This window comes from Hakea prostrata, chromosome 8, assembly GCF_041222555.1.
Source record: "Hakea prostrata isolate BN-2017 chromosome 8, UWA_Hpros_2, whole genome shotgun sequence".
Classification (NCBI taxonomy): domain Eukaryota; kingdom Viridiplantae; phylum Streptophyta; class Magnoliopsida; order Proteales; family Proteaceae; genus Hakea; species Hakea prostrata.
In genome coordinates, this window is record NC_142607.1 from 30,043,448 (window position 1) to 30,062,077 (window position 18,630).

An 18,630-nucleotide genomic window follows, 5' to 3' on the forward strand; every position below is an offset into this window, starting at 1 on the left:
AGCCGTTGAAAATCCCATAAGCAATTTGAACGAGGTTTTCAAGATCTTTATTTGCAATTATCATAATCAGTTATAGTATAGACTTATCTTTGAATGGGGGGGGGGGAATGGGATCTTTCTCAAAACACCTAGGATTTGTTCATTTCAATGCTCAGGAACTATTCATGCCACAACAGTAAAATCTCCTATAGCAAGAGCTTCTTTTGTACGTAGGAGTTCCACCTATGCACGCGATGTATAATGATCTCTCACCAATTTAGAAAGTCTATCTGATTGTGGTTATTTATCAAAATTAGTTGCCAAGAAGAGAACTTCTTCTGACCTACAACCTCTTCTTCTTCCTATTGTTAATGAGATGGAAGTTGATGCGTCCAAAAAGAGCCTAGTTCAGAACAATTTTCGGCTTTAGTTGTTTAGCAAGTTCTTGCTTCATACTCGCAAATGAGAAAATGGGATCCAACTAGGTGTATCTTTCTTAATTTTATGTTTTTATTTTTGAGAATAAAGTTTCTTTTATTTCCTTAAAATTCATAGCCCCTTTTATTGAGTATGTTATAATCTTTAAATATTTTTGTTTTTAATAATTAATACTTAGGAGAGTGCTCTCTATAAATTGTTTATTAAACTTATTCTTATTTCGTAATTTCTCAAGAAATGCTTAGGGAATGTGTTTATCATACACTATAAAAAATTCCTAAATTTTTAAACAAAATCACATTTATTTTTTTAACAAATAAAGGACCTGTCCATAATTTATACAACCTAATTAGTTGTGTCTTAGAAAAAGTGATTGTCAAGGCCATCGCTAGGCTGGGCTCAGTGAAGCTACCAGTCAAGCCCTTGAACCGAGACTTCCTAATACAATCTAATCTTGTCTCGCTTCTTGATTGTCCAAAATTTTTCATCATGAATCCTCCTCCTCACAATGTCGGGGACTTCCTATCGGTTTGGCTTGTTTATGCATATTATAGCCCACACTTTAAAAATGCTAAAAAGGATGTATAAAATTTAACACAATGATGGTTTACAAATAAACAATGGGGATGGGAGATTTGAAATCAAATCACTTGGTGTGACAAGGGGAAGCGTTCTTAGTATTGTATGCTAATCTTCTAATGGCCAAATCGGCAACATGGCACAAATTTGCCCATCGACATCCCTAGAAAACTATTTGCTTTTCTATTCTTTTATCCACCGTCATACGTTAAGAATCAAGGAAATGCAACTTACGTGTTGGGCACCCACGTTTACAAACACCAAGACATTTCTAAACACGAATATACCACCATGCCCATCTATTACCCGAATATGGAAAATGAGTGCTTTCGAGTTTAATCTGTATAATAATATAAAGAAAGGCAAATTTTATGCTGAAGGAGGAATGAGTTTGCAATAGAGGCAATGCTAATTTTTATTTCGTAGACTCACACAAACAAGGTGAAACACAACCAGCTAAACTGCCTTACAGCTATATGTTAGAACATTGATAATGAGAAACTATCAAACTTCCCTAGCGCTAATGTGAAATTGCAGGATCAAGAAAAGTTTATGATCTTCTTCGCCTCTAAGCACTTTCACTTCACCTCACCCTGAAAACGTAACCAAATCTGAATGTTAGTCATAAAAGAATCACTTAACCATTATGAAATTCTCATATCTAAGAGTTTCAGATTCACGGTAGGAATAGAAAGGATTTGAAAATTCACGGGGTTTTCTAGATGATGAAAATATACTTGGAGCAATCAATGGAAGGGCTAATCTTGTAGGGAAGGTGGACACCGCATTTGCCAGGAAGTGCTGCAGCATTGCCTCCCTTGATTCCGGGAGTGGCCCTAAAGGCATTCGTGAGACAACGACAAGCCACCCGACGGTCAGGAGTGGTTCTTGCGGTAGAGTTGAGTGCCCTCACGGAATCGCAACAAGCCCAAGACACCTTTCCTCCGTTACGCAGAAAGGTGAGGCAAGAAGCCAATCGAGAGACCACTTGCCCACATGTAAGGGCATCTGCAGCATGTGGTGCTGCCACAACCATACAAACCAAAACAAGGCACTCAACCTTCAGGACACTAGAATTGGCCATGGTTACACGTACTTCCAAGCTCCTTGATGCTCACTTGTCTCTTTCTTTTCTCCTAGTGTTTTGCTAGATCAATGCAATGACATACGCCTTTCTATGTGTTTATTTATAAGAGAAGGGCGTAACAGACTTCTTAGGTGGTTTTGGTCTCCTTGTTTGGCTTGGAAGATTGATGGTGGTTGAGATTTGAATGCTTTTCGATGTGTTTGTCGTTTTGCTTGCGTGGATTCTCTCTAAAATGGAAAGCATAAATTAATTTTCCAATTATCTTTTTTTGGTTGGTTTCACATTAGAATTCTAATTTGAATGAACAAACTGGCAGGCTAAGGGGACAATTTTGGGAAGCCTGGGTCACCTACTCATTCGATTTAAGTTTGGTTATGTTTTAGTTTTAAGAACCAACCTGTATTTACATATCTTAAAACTTCAATCATCTAGTTGTGATCATCCATCTGGTTCTTGCACCCACTACATGAAGCATTGATAGACGAGTGTGTGGAAAGACCAATCAGCCATTAGTGCAACCCAAAACCCTTGCGACTCAATATCATTACTGCACTCCCATTAGTTTCCATCTTCGTGCAAGATCCATGTGGGCGGTTGGTATTCTTTTTTATTTTAATATCTATAATTTCTTTATTGAGGCGAATCCTGAAAAAATTAAGGCCATCCTGGATATGCTAGAACCCAGCAATATGAAGGAAATCCAAAGTTTGACAGGGAAAATTGCAGCATTGAGCAGATTTATATCCAGATCTGGAGATAATAATGCATCTTTTTTCAAGGCGTTGAAAAATATAAATGCACTTAATGAATTCAGATGGTCAGAGGACTATCAAAGTTCATTTGAAGAATTAAAAAGAAGGCTGAGCAGTCCACCAGTTCTATCTCGGCCGATATCAAGAGAAGCCTTGTAGATACACTTATCTTCTTCAAAGGCGGCAGTGAGTGCAGTATTAATTCGAGAAGAAGGTACGGTCAAAAATCCTATCTACTTTGTAAGTCATACATTGTTAGATGCAGAATCTAAATATCCAGAATTTGAAAAACAGGCCTTAGCTTTGATAATAGCGGCTAGAAAGCTCAGGCCCTATTTTCAAGCTCATCCAATTATTGTTCTTACTAACTGGCCTTTAAACAAAATATTGCATAAACCTGACCTTGCTGGGAGAATGGTGTCCTGGGCAGTAGAATTTGCAGAACATGATATAGATTATAAACCCAGAACTGCGATAAAGGCACAGGTTCTAGCTGACTTCATTGCTGAAAGCATTTCACCGTCGGAAGATCAGGAAAATTCTAGTGAAGTATCTGCTGGGTGGATTCTTCATGTGGACGGATCAAGTCATTTTCAAGGATCAGATTCAGGGGTGATTTTACAAAGTCCATTTGGATTTGTAATTCAAAGTGCTCTTCGAATTACCTCACGTGTTATGGGCATATAGAACTACAGTCAGAACACCAACAGGGGAAACACCTTTTAAGTTAGCTTATGGATCAGAGGCCTTGGCTCCAGTTAAGGGTGTCAATTTGGTTAAAAAACCATTAAACCTTACCGTACCGTTTCCGAATTTGGTACGGTTTTTACTGAAACCAAATTTGGTAATTCGGTACAATACGGTTACGGTATAAGGTATCATACCGTCGGTAAATACCGTTTACCGTACCGTTAAACCGATTACCGATTACCGTTTACCGTACCATATTTTATACCATATACCGTAAAGTTATTAACCCTTTAAAGTTTAAACCTAAACTCATCTCACACTTCACTTCATACCCACCTTACAACCTCAATCTGCTTAATGAAAAGAAATTCAAGCACGGTGCAGATATAAACATACAAGGAGACCCAGTGGATTATCAAGTTAATAATGGCCTTGATCCAGCTAGACAAGCTTTTGACCCCAATCAGGGAGGCTGGGCTTCCACATCTGGTTCTTGTCCTGATGGCTCGCTTGATGGCCATTCTTATCTGCAGGTAGGCATTTGATAACATGCTTTATTTTTATAAATAGGTTTTCAGGTTATTTATTCCTGGTAGTGATCCTTGTTTCTGCAAGTAAAACTAAACTCTTTAGGTCTATCTAAAGTTGCTGAAGCTTCCCATGTGCTTCCCAGGTAAAGATTGGCATCCCAAGCAATCCCTGTATAAAGGACTTTGTGGTTTTTGTTTCATATGTTTTGAAGGTCGGTTGGGTTTTTTTCCTTTAAGTGACCAAGTCATTGGCCATTCCATAATGCATTATAACATCATTGGCAAGATGTTTTGAATGGTGGTTGTATTAATTCAATGACAATTCAACCTCACGCGACTGGGTTGAGATATTTGAATTTTAAGTAATTTGCTGTTAGTTTTCTGTTTAAGATTGATTTTTCTCATTTGTTCCCATACAATACCGTAACAAAACCGTACCGTATACCCAACCGTGCCGTTTTTCCATACCGATTTTATACTGGTTTCATACCGTACCATTTTTAAAAATACCGTTTTCATACCGTACCGTATAAATATGGTACGGTACGGTTATGGTTTGAGGTTTTCAAATTCAATACCGTACCGAATTACCGTTATTGTACCGAATTGACACCCTTAGCTCCAATAGAGGTAATGGTTGGGTCAGATAGATCAAAAAGGTTTGATCCAGCAACTAACGAAGAAGGACTGAGGGTGAATCTAGAGCTTTTGGATGAAGTTAGGGAGAAGGCTCTGTATCGAAATATAGAGTACCAGAGGAGTATAACGGCATACTATAATGCTCATGTCAGGCCTAAATCTTTTAAGGTTGGAGATTTTGTCTTGAGGAAAAAATCAGCTTCAGACCCGAGAAATTGTGGAAAGCTCTCCGCAAACTAGGAAGGACCATATGTGATAACGAAGACTGTAAGCAAAAACACATATTGGCTCAAAGATATTCATGGAAGCCGTTTGAGGCGACCATGGAATGTAGTTCACCTCAAGAAGTATTATCAATAGAAAGGGAGCAAAATTTTTTGATATTTTTGAAGGATTTATTTCTGTCAACTATTGTCACCTAAAGATTCTTATTCAAATTGCGCTAAAGGTCTTTTTCATCAAACCAGTCTTTTGATCATGCTTTCCAAAGCTGGTCCAGGATCATGCCTTCCGAGGGTGATCCCGGCTTTCCGAAGTCAGGCTCTTGTAAGCCAACCTTTCGAGGCAGCCTTCAGAGGGCTGATGATGCTAGCTGACCACGGATCATTCCTTCCAAGGGTGGTTCCGACTTTCCGAAGTCAGGCTCAAGTAGCCAGCCCTCCGAGGCCTGGTCATGCTTTCCGAAGCTGATCACCGATCATTCCTTCCGAAGGTGGTCCCGACTTTCCGAAGTCAGGCTCAAGCTTGCAAGCCTTCCGAGGCAGCCTTTCGAGGCACACGGTCATACTAGCTTAATCAAGGATCATTCCTTTCGAGGGTGGTCCCGACTTTTCGTTAAGTCAGGCTCAAGTAGCCAGGCTTCCGAGGCAACCTACTGATCATAGTCTTAGGAGCTGGTCAAGAGGATCTTTTGAAACTAAAGGTTATATTGAGGATTATAATCAAAGCTGTTAAGACACTCTTCAACTATTATCTAAGGACAGAAAGTTTCTGATCAATTATTAAGGTTTTCATCAGTTGTTTTCTCAAAAAGCTTCATCAGCCACTCTTTCCTAAGAATATTTTGTCAGCAACTGATCAAAGATACAACAAGTGGTCAGAAGTACAATATATGATCCAGCTGCCCCCTCTATGTCTATGATCAAAATTGCTAAGATTCTCTTCAAAATAATGTCTAATCAAAGTCACATGGAGCAAAAAGAAAAGAAAGGGAAACTCTATTGATCAAAAAAAAAAAAAAAAAAAACAGGAGAGTTATCAATGACAAGAGCAATATTAATGTCTGGGATGACATTATTCAAAAAAGGATCTTGTATGACGGAAGCAAAAACAAGAGTGTTATCAGCAACAACATTCTCATTTTGAGGAATATTCTCCCCAAAAGCAATTTCAGGAGGAGGAACAAGAACAAAAGTATTCTCATCAAATAGCTCATCAGCTATTTGTTCAATAATGTTAACTGTAGCATGAGCAAGAATTTCTTTAGCAATTTTCTTCAACTGGTCAAAGGAGTAATCAGGAATTTCCTTACCTTGATCTTCATTCTCAACCATCTTTTCTGGGAGAACAGAAGCATCATGGGATAACACAGGTGATACAAGGGAAGTGCAAACTTCATTTCTGGAGAGCCAACAGGTTCAGCCATTTCTTCAGCAATATTGACAGTGGCAGTAGAAATTTATTCCTGAAGATTGTTTCTTTCAAGGGGGATTTCAGCAGGAGTAGGAGCGGATTTTTCTTTTCTCTTTTCTTTTCTTTGTGCCGGATAATTCTTGACCAGAAGAAGGACTTGTGGACCGGAGTCTACATCTCAAAGTTCTAGAGGTCCTTGAAGTTCTTGTTTTTATAGAAGGATAACTGTTGGCAACTGTTTTAACAAAGTGGACATCAGGGTTTTCTTCTGGAATTCCTTCTTCAACAATATCTTTTTGTGCCTGGTCTGTCTTTCGCTAACCAGGTGGAGATTTCTTCTCAACAATCTTTTTCAAAGAGGATTTTTTGTGACTTTGGTCACAGGAAGGACGGACAGCAGAGTGCTTTCTTTTCTTCAGAAGCGGCCTTTCGAAGTTCAGAGATGTTGGAAACTTGGTGGACATTAGTTCCTATATGTATGTATATATATAAAGAGAGAGACAAAAGAAGGTCAAAGTAAAAAAAAAATCATCATTGTTTACCTGGAAAAAGACCATGGTTGGCAAGACCTGCATCGGTTTTCAGATCAGCCGCATCAATTGATTTTCCAGTGGGAATCAAGTCCCAAGTCTCTTGATCATATTCATTGAGTTCAGGATGCTTGTTCAAAGGAAGAAGAGAATTCAAAGAATGCAGACACCATCGGGAATGGTAGTTTGGACTGGGAAAGGCACAGAAAAAATATTTCTCTCGCCATTGTTTGTTGTCATGAGGAATGGAGGAATCAGTGAAAATCCGGTTTTCTTAACCCAGTTCACTTGCAATACATGTTCTTCTGAAAAAGTAAATGTAACCGCGTTCGCGGGATACTTTCAAAGTGTAGTAATTTCTGAAAAGTTCTACGAAGGGGAGACGCTTCATTTTGTGAATGAAAGCAAAATAGCAGTACACTAATCTCCAACTGTTTGGAGTAAGTTGACAAGGACAGACATGGTAGTAGTCAAGTAGGGACTAGACTATCGGGACCATGGGAACTCTAAAACCAGACTCAAGGTGGTCAAGATAAATGGTAAAGACCCCAGGTTCAACACTGTATGGACGATCAGAAGGTTCAGGGACCCATACCTTGGCATCGGAGGGAAAATGGTAATCTTTCAAGTAAGAAGGCAGGTGAGACTTCTTCAGCTTCGTTGGATACCACTCTGGACCTGCATATCGTGGGTCTTTCTTTTCTTTAGACATGTCTACAGGCGTGTAAGGAACAATAACTTCATCATGAGCGTAAGGAGTGTGTTTCCGATCTAAGGAAACCTGACCGGGGAGAAAATACCTAGGGTTTCTTTCTGGTTGATTGGCACTTGAAAGAATAGTGGGTCACTCAGAAGTGTGGGATATTGAAGGATTAGTTGAAGGGTCCATGGCAAAGGAAAGGTAGGAAATGAAGATTTGCATAATGAAAGTCTAAGCAGTAAAGAACAACGGAGATGGCGGATGAATATGTTTGATATTTTTGAAGAATGCAGACAGAGTACAGGCGAGAGCAGATGGTAGAAGATGAATAAATATAAGGGATGAAGTGAGGCGAAGGAGTTTTCTTGAAAAGTGGGGGGAAATATACGATGTTTCAAGATCGACGGACGTAGCTACTCGTAATCGACGCGTGGAGTCAATTGGTAGATTTAGAAGCTTTACGGTTGAACACGAAGACAATATAAAGGGAGTTGGGAAGGATGTGATAATCGTACACTAGGAAGAGATATAATTTATGATCAAACGGCACAAAGAATGATAACGTTAAGGAAGACAAAAAGTTATATTTAAGAAAGAATAAAAGGTTTGACAAGATAAAGATTTCGGCTGATCTGCAGGTTGATTTGGGGGTTGAGCACAGTAACCTTATGATTACGAGGGATGGTTTGATTTTCGAGGAAATTACGATTTTATATAAGAGATGAACCATGGATCAATGTTCGAGTTAATGATGACTTGGGAACCTGAGCTGCAGTTTTGAAAATCATAATTTCTTGGGAAAAGTTATAGGATGTTGATCCAGTAAAGTTCTGCCACGTGGAAAAATTTTGGAAAGATTAACATGGGATACCAAGAGTCAACCTTTAAAGAGAAAATATGGAGAAAATTTTTATTCTAGTTGGACGATTCTGATGAAATATACGAGATCGTGACAAACACAGTATTCTGGAATTATTTGGAAGAAAGATTCAACCTCCTGACCAGAGTCACATACAAGTTCAACTTGATCAGTAGGCTTGGGGGCTGGTGTTGTGACTAAAGTACCCCAATCCCGGTTCAGGCCGGTTCACTCCGATCTTATAATAATTCGGTTGGTTTTAATTAATTGAGTAAAGCAATCTATGGGTCCGCCCAAGAACTCTGAGGAAGGCCTAATCATGGCCATTCAATACTATGCTATAATCCGACGGTCACAACTAAAAGCAAAACAGGTGGGAAATCTATATATAAAAGGGATGATGAACTCGTCAAAGGTAAGTCTCTCAGATTAATCTGGACAGTAGTACTTTACTAATTCTACTCCATTAGAACACCTCAGAAGCTCCTTCGAGCTCTGGAGCATTGTCTTCATTTCTGACTAGACCGTCGGAGATGCGACGCCGATCAAGACGATAGGCTCCGTTTCTCACTGGTGTTCAGTTTTTCAGGAACGAGAGATTGATTCACTGTGGAGCAAACCAAATCAATCCATATCCGAGTGATTTGGTGCGAAGATTATGGTTCAAAGCCTCCGCCAATTTTAGCACCAAGCATTACGAAATAAGAATAAGTTTAATAAATAATTTTTATAGAGCATTCTCCTAAGAAGTGTAAATTATTAAAAAAATATATATTTAAAGATTATAACATACTCATTGAAAGGGGCTGTGAATTTTACGAAAATAAAAGGAACTTTACCCTCCAAAAATAAAAACATAAAATTAAAAAAAGATACACCTGGTTGGATTACATTTTGTAATTTGCAAGTATCAAGCAACAAATGTGTTAAACAACTAAAGCGGAAAACTGTTCTGAACTAGGTTCTTTTGGAAGCATCAACTTCCTTCTCATTAACACTAGGAAGAAGATAAGGATGCATGTCAAAATACATTCTATTCTTGGCAACTAATTTTGATAAATAACCACAATCAGATAGCTTTCTAAATTGGTGAGAGATGCATTATACATCGCATGCATAGTTGGGACTCCAACGTACAAAAGAAGCTCTTGCTACTGGAGGTTTCACTGTTGTGGCATGAATGGTTCCTGAGCATTGAAATGAACAACACCTAGGTGTTTTGAGAAAGATCCCATTCTCGCCCCCCCCCCCATCCAAATCAAAGTTAAATCTAAACTATAATTGAAAATAAAAATCTCGAAAGCCCCGTTCTAATTTTTTATGGGATTTTCATCGGCTAACTTGATATGGTTACTCAGAGAGGAAGCAATAAGATTGAGAAAGGGGAAATGAATGATATATGTGTTCCAAAAATTTGCTAGAGAGTACACAGCCTAGACTGGTCACTCCTGAAATCTTACAGTCTTAATTCAATACAAAAGCTATTCTTGTATTTACACACATTCTATGTAATGTTCAATGGTGTACACCTATATCCTATGCATATTACTCTTTTCTGTCCTTCTTCGACATTCTCATAGACATATAATTCATAATAAGGATTTGTACTAAAGGAATTATACATATTAAATTAAAAAAGAATAACAACTGCCCACATGGATCTTGCACGAAGATGGAGATTGATGCGAGTGCACTAAAGATATTGAGTCGCAAGGGTTTTGGGTTGCACTAGGGGCTGATTGGTCTTTCCACACACTCGTCTATCAATGCTTCATGTAGTGGGTGCAAGAACCACATGGATGATCACCACTAGATGATTGAAGTTTTAAGATATGTAAATACGGGTTGGTTCTAAAAACTAAAACATAACCAAACTCAAATCGAATGAGTAGGTGACCAAGGCTTCCCAAAATGGTCCCGTTAGCCTGCCAGTTTGTTCATTCAAATTAGAATTCTAATCTGAAACCAACCAAAAAAAGTTAATTAGAAAATTAATTTTTGCTTTCAATTTTAGAGAGAATCCACATAAGCAAAACGACAAACACATTGAAAAGCATTCAAATCTCAACCACCATCAATCTTCCAAGCCAAACAAGGAGACCAGAACCACCTAAGAAGTTTGTTACTCCCTTCCATTATAAATAAACACATAGAAAGGCATATGTCATTGCATTGATCTAGAAAAACACTAGGAGAAAAGAAAGACACAAGTGAGCATCAAGGAACTTAGAAGTACGTGTAACTATGGCCAATTCTAGTGTCCTGAAGGTTGTGTGCCTTGTTTTTGTTTGCATGGTTGTGGCAACACCACATGCTACAGATGCCCTGACATGTGGGCAAGTGGTCTCTCGATTGGCTTCTTGCCTCACCTTTCTGCGCAACGGAGGAAAGGTGTCTTGGGCTTGTTGCGATTCCGTGAGGGCACTCAACTCCGCCGCAAGAACCACTCCTGACCGTCGGGTGGCTTGTCGTTGTCTCAAGAATGCCTTTAGGGCCACTCCCGGAATCAAGGGAGGCAATGCTGCAGCACTTCCCGGCAAATGTGGTGTCCACCTTCCCTACAAGATTAGCCCTTCCATCGATTGCTCCAAGTATATTTTCATCATCTAGAAAACCCCGTGAATTTTCAAATCCTTTCTATTTTTGTTCCTACCGTGAATCTGAAACTCTTAGATATGAGAATTTCATAATGGTTAAGTGATTCTTTTATGACTAACATTCAGATTTGGTTACGTTTTCAGGGTGAGGTGAAGTGAAAGTGCTTAGAGGCGAAGAAGATCATAAACATGTCTAGATCCTGCAATTTCACATTAGTTCTAGAGAAGTTTGATAGTTTCTCATTATCAATGTTCTAACATATAATTGTAAGGAAGTTGAGCTGGTTGTCTTTCTCCTAGTTTGGGTGAGTCTACGAAATAAATATTAACATTGCCCCTACTGCAAACTCATTCCTCATTGTTGCCTTTTTTATATTATTATAGAGACTAAAACTCGAAAGCACTCATTTTCCATGTTCGGGTAATAGATGGGCATGGTGGTAAATTCGTGTTTAGAAATGTCTTGGTGATGGTAAACGTGGGCGCCCAACACCTAAGTTGCATTTCCTTGATTCTCAACGTATGAGGGTGGATAAAAGAATAGAGAAGCAAATAGTTTTCTAGGGATATCGATGGGCAAATTTGTGCCTTGTTGCGAATTTGGCCATTAGAACACTACCATACAATACTAAGAACGCTTCCCCTTGTCACACCAAGTGATTTGATTTCAAATCTCCCATCCCCATTGTCTATTTGTAAACCATCATTGTGTTAAATTTTATACATCTTTTTAGCATTTTTAAAGTGTGGGCTATAATGTGCATATACAAGCCAAACCGATAGGAAGTCCCCGACATTGTGTGGAGGAGGATTCAAGATGAAAAATTTGGGACAATCAAGAAGGGAGACAAGATTAGATTGTATAAGGAAGTCTCGGTTCAAGGGCTTGATTGGCAGCTTCACTGAGCCCAGCCTAGCGATGGCCTTGACAATCACGTTTTCTAAGACACTACTAAATTAAGTTGTATAAATTATGGACAGGTCCTTTATTTGTTAAAAAAATAAATGTGTTTTTATTTTTTATTTTTTATTTTTTATTTTTTTTTAACAATTTTACGCTTTAAAAAATTTTGGAAATTTTTTTAGTGTATGATAAACACATTCTCTAAGCATTTCTTGAGCATTTATAAGAATTAATTATTAAAATCAAAAATATTGAAAGATTATAACATACTCATTGAAAGGGTCTATGAATTTTAAGGAAATAAAAAAAAAAACTTTACTCTCAAAAAATAAAAACATAAAATTAAGAAAGATAACCCTGGTTGGATTCCATTTTGTCATTTGCGAGTATCAAGCAAGAACTTGCTAAACAACTAAAGCGGAAAACTGTTTTGAACTAGGTTCTTTTTGGAAGCATCAACTTCCATCTCATTAACAATAGGAAGAAGAAAAGGTTGTAGGTCAGAAGAAGTTCTCTTCTTGGCAACTAATTTTGATAAATAACCACAGTCAGATAGACTTTCTAAATTGGTGAGAGATTCATTATACATCGCGTGCATAGTTGGAACTCCTACGTACAAAAGAAGCTCTTGCTATAGGAGATTTCACTATTGTGGCATGAATGGTTCCTGAGCATTGAAATGAACAAATCCTAGGTGTTTTGAGAAAGGTCCCATCCCCCCCCCCCAATCAAAGATAAGTCTAAACTATAACTGATTATGATAATTGCAAATAAAGATGTTGAAAGCCCCGATCAAATTGCTTATGGGATTTTCAACGGCTAACTTGATATGGTTACTCAGAGCAGAAACGGTAAGATTGAGAAAGGGGAAGTGAATGATATATCTGCTCTGATAATTTAATAGAGAGTACACGGCGTAGATTGATCACTCTTCAAATCTTACAGTCTAATTCAATACAATAGCTACTCTTGTATTTACAGGCATTCCTTGTAATGTTCAATGGTGTACACCAATATCTTGTACATATTACTCTTTCTTGTCCTTCTTCAACATTCCCGTGGACATTTGATTTATAATCAAGATTTGTACAAAATAAATGATACATATTGAAATAAAAAAGAATACCAACCGCCTGCATGGAGGTTTCACTGTTGTGTCATGAATGGTTCCTGAGCATTGAAATGAACAACTCCTAGGTGTTTTGAGAAATATCCCATTCTCACCTCCCCCCCCCCAATCAAAGTTTAGTCTGAACTACAATTAATTAAGATAATAGAAAATAAAAATCTTGAAAGCCCCATTCTAATTTCTTATGGAATTTTCAATGGTTAACTTGATATGTTTACTCAGAGAGGAAGCGCAAAGATTGAGAAAGGGCAAATGAATGATATATGTGTTCTCAAAATTTGCTAGACAATACACGGCCAAGATTGGGCACTCCTGAAATCTTACAGTCTTAATTCAATACAATAACTATTCTTGTATTTACACACATTCTATACAATAAGAATGTAATAATCAGTGTACGATACCTATATCGTATGCATATTACTCTTTTTTCTCCTTATTCAACATTCCCATAGACATATAATTATAAACTGACCATATAACCCAGGAATTTTCCAGATGAAACTCCAAATGCGCACTTCTCAGGGTTAAGTCTCATTTCCTTCTAAGTACATTGAAGCATTCTTTTAGATCAGTGAGATGACCAGATCTGAATTGACTTTTTACGAGAAGATCGTTAACATAAACTTCCATGTTCCTCCCGATCTAATCAGCTAACAACTTATTCATTGCCCTTTGATATGTTGCCCCAGCATTTTTTAATCCAAAAGGCATAATCTTGTAGCAATAGCTTTCTCGATTCGACATAAATGTTGTGTGAGGCTGGTCTTCCTTCTTCATAAGAATCTGATTATAGCCAGAATAGGCATCTATAAAACTCAACATTTGCTAACCCGATGTGGCATCAATCAACTGATCAATTCGCGGCAAAGGATAACAATCCTTGGGACAAGCCTTGTTCAGATCAGTATAATCCACGCACATTCTCCACTTGCCATTATGCTTCTTCACCATTACAGCATTTGCCAACCATTTGGGACATTCAATATGCTCAATAAACTTTGACTTACTGGCTTTTCCACTTCGACTTTGATTGCATCATGCTTTTCTGATGAAAAATTTCTCCTGCTCTGCTTTACCGGTTTAGCAGTGTTGTCGATCCATAGACAGTGCTCCGCAACTTCCCTGCTCAAACCTGGCATGTTCTGTGCTGACCAAGCAAAGACATCTACATTTATTCGAAGAAATTCTTTCAACAGGACCTTGTCCTGATTGGTCTGATCTGCCCCAATCATGGTTCCCCTGTCTAGATTTTCGAGATCAAAAGAAATTTTTTCTAATTTTTCCATCTCCTCTCTGAATTTTTTCTTCGTCCCTATTATCCATAAATTCAACAGTAAGGGCAAGAGCCTTACCTTGTGACTTAGAATCTTTCAAAAAAGTTGTATAGCTCTGTCTCAAGGTTCTCTGATCAGATTTGCATTCTCCAATGCCTCCTTCAGTTGGAAATTTTACTTTCAAATGCCTTGTTAAAACCATAGTTCCAATAGAATTCGAGTTGGCCTTCCTAGAATTATATTATAGGTTGACGGATTCTTTATCAACAAAAATTTAGTAACAGTTGTTACTGTTTGTGGATGTGTTCCCAATGTTATTGTCAACTCCACAGTTCCTTCCACTGAAGTAGATTCTCCAGAAAACCCAAATAAACTTGTTCCACAAGGTTTTATCTTGACAGTATCCATCTTCAACCGTTGAAAGGCTTCATAAGACATAATGTCTACAGAAGACCTCGTATCAATTAAAACCCTGTGAATGTCTCTGTTTGCCACCTCAATGACAACAACGATGGCATCATCATGTGGCTCTTGAATTCCATCCATCTTCTCCTCCGTGAAAACTATTTCCTTCATCTTCTTAATTCTTTTAGGAATAACATGAGATTCGACAGCATTAACATACCTAGCATGAGCTTTAGACTTTGAAATTGACTTTAAATCCAAACTCCCCAAGATGATCATGACATGAGATTGCTTTTATTGAACTCTTTGATTTTCTTGATGCTTGGCATTTTCATCTGGAGAACTAGATTGAAAATCTCTTTCCGTCTGGTCCTCCTTCACTGGTGTCTAGTTATTCCACCTTCTTGGTTGATCAGCAGCATTTCTCTGGTGTCCTCCATTTCTCCTTTGGACATATCGATCTAGCCGCCCCTAATTGATCAATCGCTCAATTTCATTCTTCAGAATTCTGCAATCATCAGTATCATGACAATGATCTCTATGATACCTGTAATATCTGTTTTGATTCCGCTCTTTTGCCTTTTCTATCATCGATGCTGGCCATTTTACAAATCCCTGATGTTGGATTCGCATCAAAATTTCTAATCTTCTGGTATTAAAATGAGTATAATTTTCCAAGAATGGTCTTGGAATATCTCTTCTAATTTGACAATAAGGACCATTCCTCGAATAATTTCTGTTATTTCTTCGATATCTCTGATCAGATCGCATGACTCCATCTTCCTTCTTTATGCTCCCATCACCATCAGTTTCCTTCCTGGCCTGAAGAATATCTTTCATGTTAGCATACTGATTACATCGTGTTGTTAATTCTACAATGTTTGCCGGCTTGTTCATAATCAGAAATTCCAACAAATGATCGTCCGTCAAACCTTTGAACATAGCATCATAAGCCGCTGCTTCATTCAGGTTCTTTATGTGAATTGATTCTTGATTGAATCTCTTCATATAACTTCGAACTAATTCCCCTGACTTCTGGCGAATTGTAGCTATATTATCCACCATTTTGCTACTTTTCATGCTGCTTTGGAATCTTGAGAAGAATATTTTTGTCAAGTCTCTGAAATCTCCAATTGAATCCGGTAACAGATAGAAAAACCAAGTTGTTGCAGGACCTTTCAATGACGATGGAAAGGATCGACACTTTAAAACGTTAGAGTTACCTTCCAACATCATAACATAATTGAACTAAACTAGGTGTTCCAAAGGATCTGAGCTTTCCTCATACATTGTAAACACCGGAAGCTTGAAGTTATGTGGCAATGGTGCTGACATGATGTCTTTAGAGAATGGATTTTGATTCATTGCTTCTTCCACCTTTTCTCCACCGTCTTTATTCGTCAATCGTTGAATCTGATCGTTCATGATAAGAAATCTCTTACTGATTTTAGATCCATGAACTTCAGATCTGCTACCTTCCGATCTCCCTGTTTCTCTCTTATCCCTCTGATCTCCAAGAGTTTTACTGTCACATCCTCCCAGCTGGTACCCTAACTGGCATACCCGAGAGTGTGATCCACAGCCCTAAAGATCAAGTTTAGGAACGATCATATCCATTTTGCACAATAACATAATCAAAAGCAAGAACAAATCATAATGTTCAAGTAATTTATAATAAAAGTCAAGAAAGGATCTCAGAAGGATCACTATAGAATATCAGAGTGCGGAATAACAAGATACCAAATCAAAAGACAACTGTAGAGTATAGCGGAAATATACCCTACAAACACATGCGGAAGGTAGATCAAAATCCAAGTAAAGCTCTAAGCTAATACAAGTAAAGTAAAAGATAAGTCTATAAGAAACAAAGGAAATCTAATCCACATCTTCAGTCAGCTCTTCTTGTTCTTCAGTCTTCATCTTCTTCACCTTGCGCTTCCTCATACGGGCCGTCAAAGAAATCCAAACTGTAGAGAAGTCTAACAATAGATTGTACAAAAAAAAGGAATGAGTTTCGAAAGAAACTCAGTAAGGCAAGTTAATCCATAACAACATAAACAACATGGAAGCAAACCATAACAAGATGCAATGCAATATGAAATAAGTAATGTATGTATACATCTAAACTCTATGTATGCTGGTCTCTATGGCAGACATGCTTTAAGTCATAGCACCGTACTTCTTTGGGTAGGTCACGCATACGGCTCCTATTGGTAGTGGGTCCGGGCATCCCTCTCGGACAAACCATGGTAGGGGGTTAAGTCAACACACTCTCTCACAACCATTTGGCATAAGTACCGGCGCATGTCAGGGAAAAGCCTAGCCCAATGCAAGTCATCTACTCAATTACATCAAGTCAGGTCCAGATACTTCCATTCCTCCCCTCTCGGGATCCTTTCCGGTATCCTTTCCACTAGAGTCACGGATATTACTCACCGGACCCATCAACCCTATTGGTTATCCACATATGGTAAACGGGAAGCTCTCATGTCCTCTCACGAATATAACTCACCGGTCTCGAGCGCCCATGAGCCCAAGTCTAGCCATATGCAACCCTCCAATAAATGGCCCCCACAATGTGATTCCCGTCCTCTCACGGATATAAGTCACCGGTCTTGAGTGCCCGTGAATCCCCATTGCTACCACGGGTCGTTCGGTCTCAATACCCTTCCAAATTGGGTCTGATATAACAGGGGTATATCCTAGCCAAACACTGCTAGACATCCCTAGGTATGACAACTATTGATTCGGGAAAGTGTCGATGGGCAACCCCGGAAACATCCCATACTATTTCCGATAATGTCCAAGGACAGAAGTATCAAAAGGACACTTCCCAATCCCAAACCAAACTTAAGCAAACACATTCTCAGATCAGTCATGACATACACAACCAGTAGTTCATCATATAAAAGAGAATGTAAAAGCAACATCAGATTAAGCAGTAATAAGTAATTCATATAACATAAACAATGAAAAGATGATATAATTAAGTGCTACTGTTCCCATAGTAGGAGATCAGAATTAAAATACAATAACAGTAGGTAATCTCATAGTTTCATGAAGTAGAAACCAGAGAACAAGCAATCTATGTAGTTAAGGAATTAATTGTCCTTACCTGATTATCGCCGAAGATAATCCAAAGATCAAAGAGAGAGACACCAAACATGGCAAATAAACCCCTAACAATCATAGATATAACATTAGGAAAGATACCTAAAAGATCATAGAGCAAACGGATCAAATCGAGCGAAAATTGAAGCTACTGACTTCATTGGTCGATTGCCTTGGTCTACTGACCCAGTCGACCAATCGAGTCAGTACGGAATAGTGAAAACTGTTTTGGCCATAACTTCTTCGTTTGAAGTCGGATTGATCCGAAATTCGAAGGGGAACTTCCTAGGATGTATTAGAATCATATGGGAAGATAAAATCATCAAGTCATGGTCAAAATATGGGTTCTTGATTTGACCCAAGAAACTAGGGTTTCAACCTTTATGGCTCTCATGAAAAGGTTATGATCACAGGAAGACAGGGAATGGTTGCAATCAAGAACATAATAAGAAAATCTTGTTTAGGTTAATAGAAACATTATGGGAAGATAATCATGGTCAAAAGATGGGTTCTTGATCTAACCCAAGAAATTAGGGTTTCACCCTTATGGTTCCCATAAAAAGGTTAAGATCCCAGGAGGGAGGGAATTGATGATTGGCCAATTACAACAAGAAGAATTAAAGAAATATTGAATTTAGATCAACCTCCACATTACCCATGAGGTTTCCTTCACATGGGAGGTTACCAAAAAGTTTCTCAGATAATCACCCAGGTTAGGGTTTCAAAGGTTAGGGTTTCAAGAATTCAACTGGCTGGGGTTGAGATCATGATGATGATCATAGATCTCAAGGA

At 38.3% G+C, this 18,630-nt stretch overlaps 1 protein-coding gene and 2 pseudogenes across 1 annotated transcript; 1 reads left to right on the plus strand and 2 right to left on the minus strand.

The window, feature by feature from the left end:
- Positions 1-1,584: 1,584 nt before the first annotated feature.
- On the minus strand, positions 1,585-2,080 carry LOC149007527 (non-specific lipid-transfer protein pseudogene; annotated as a pseudogene).
- Positions 2,081-10,659: 8,579 nt separating this feature from the next.
- On the plus strand, positions 10,660-11,161 carry LOC149007528 (non-specific lipid-transfer protein pseudogene; annotated as a pseudogene).
- A 4,037-nt stretch (positions 11,162-15,198) lies between these two features.
- LOC149007529 (uncharacterized) lies at positions 15,199-15,792 on the minus strand. The gene has a single exon (XM_089167091.1). It carries the CDS (start codon positions 15,790-15,792, stop codon positions 15,199-15,201), a length of 594 nt encoding a protein of 197 aa, XP_089023217.1.
- Positions 15,793-18,630: the final 2,838 nt, after the last annotated feature.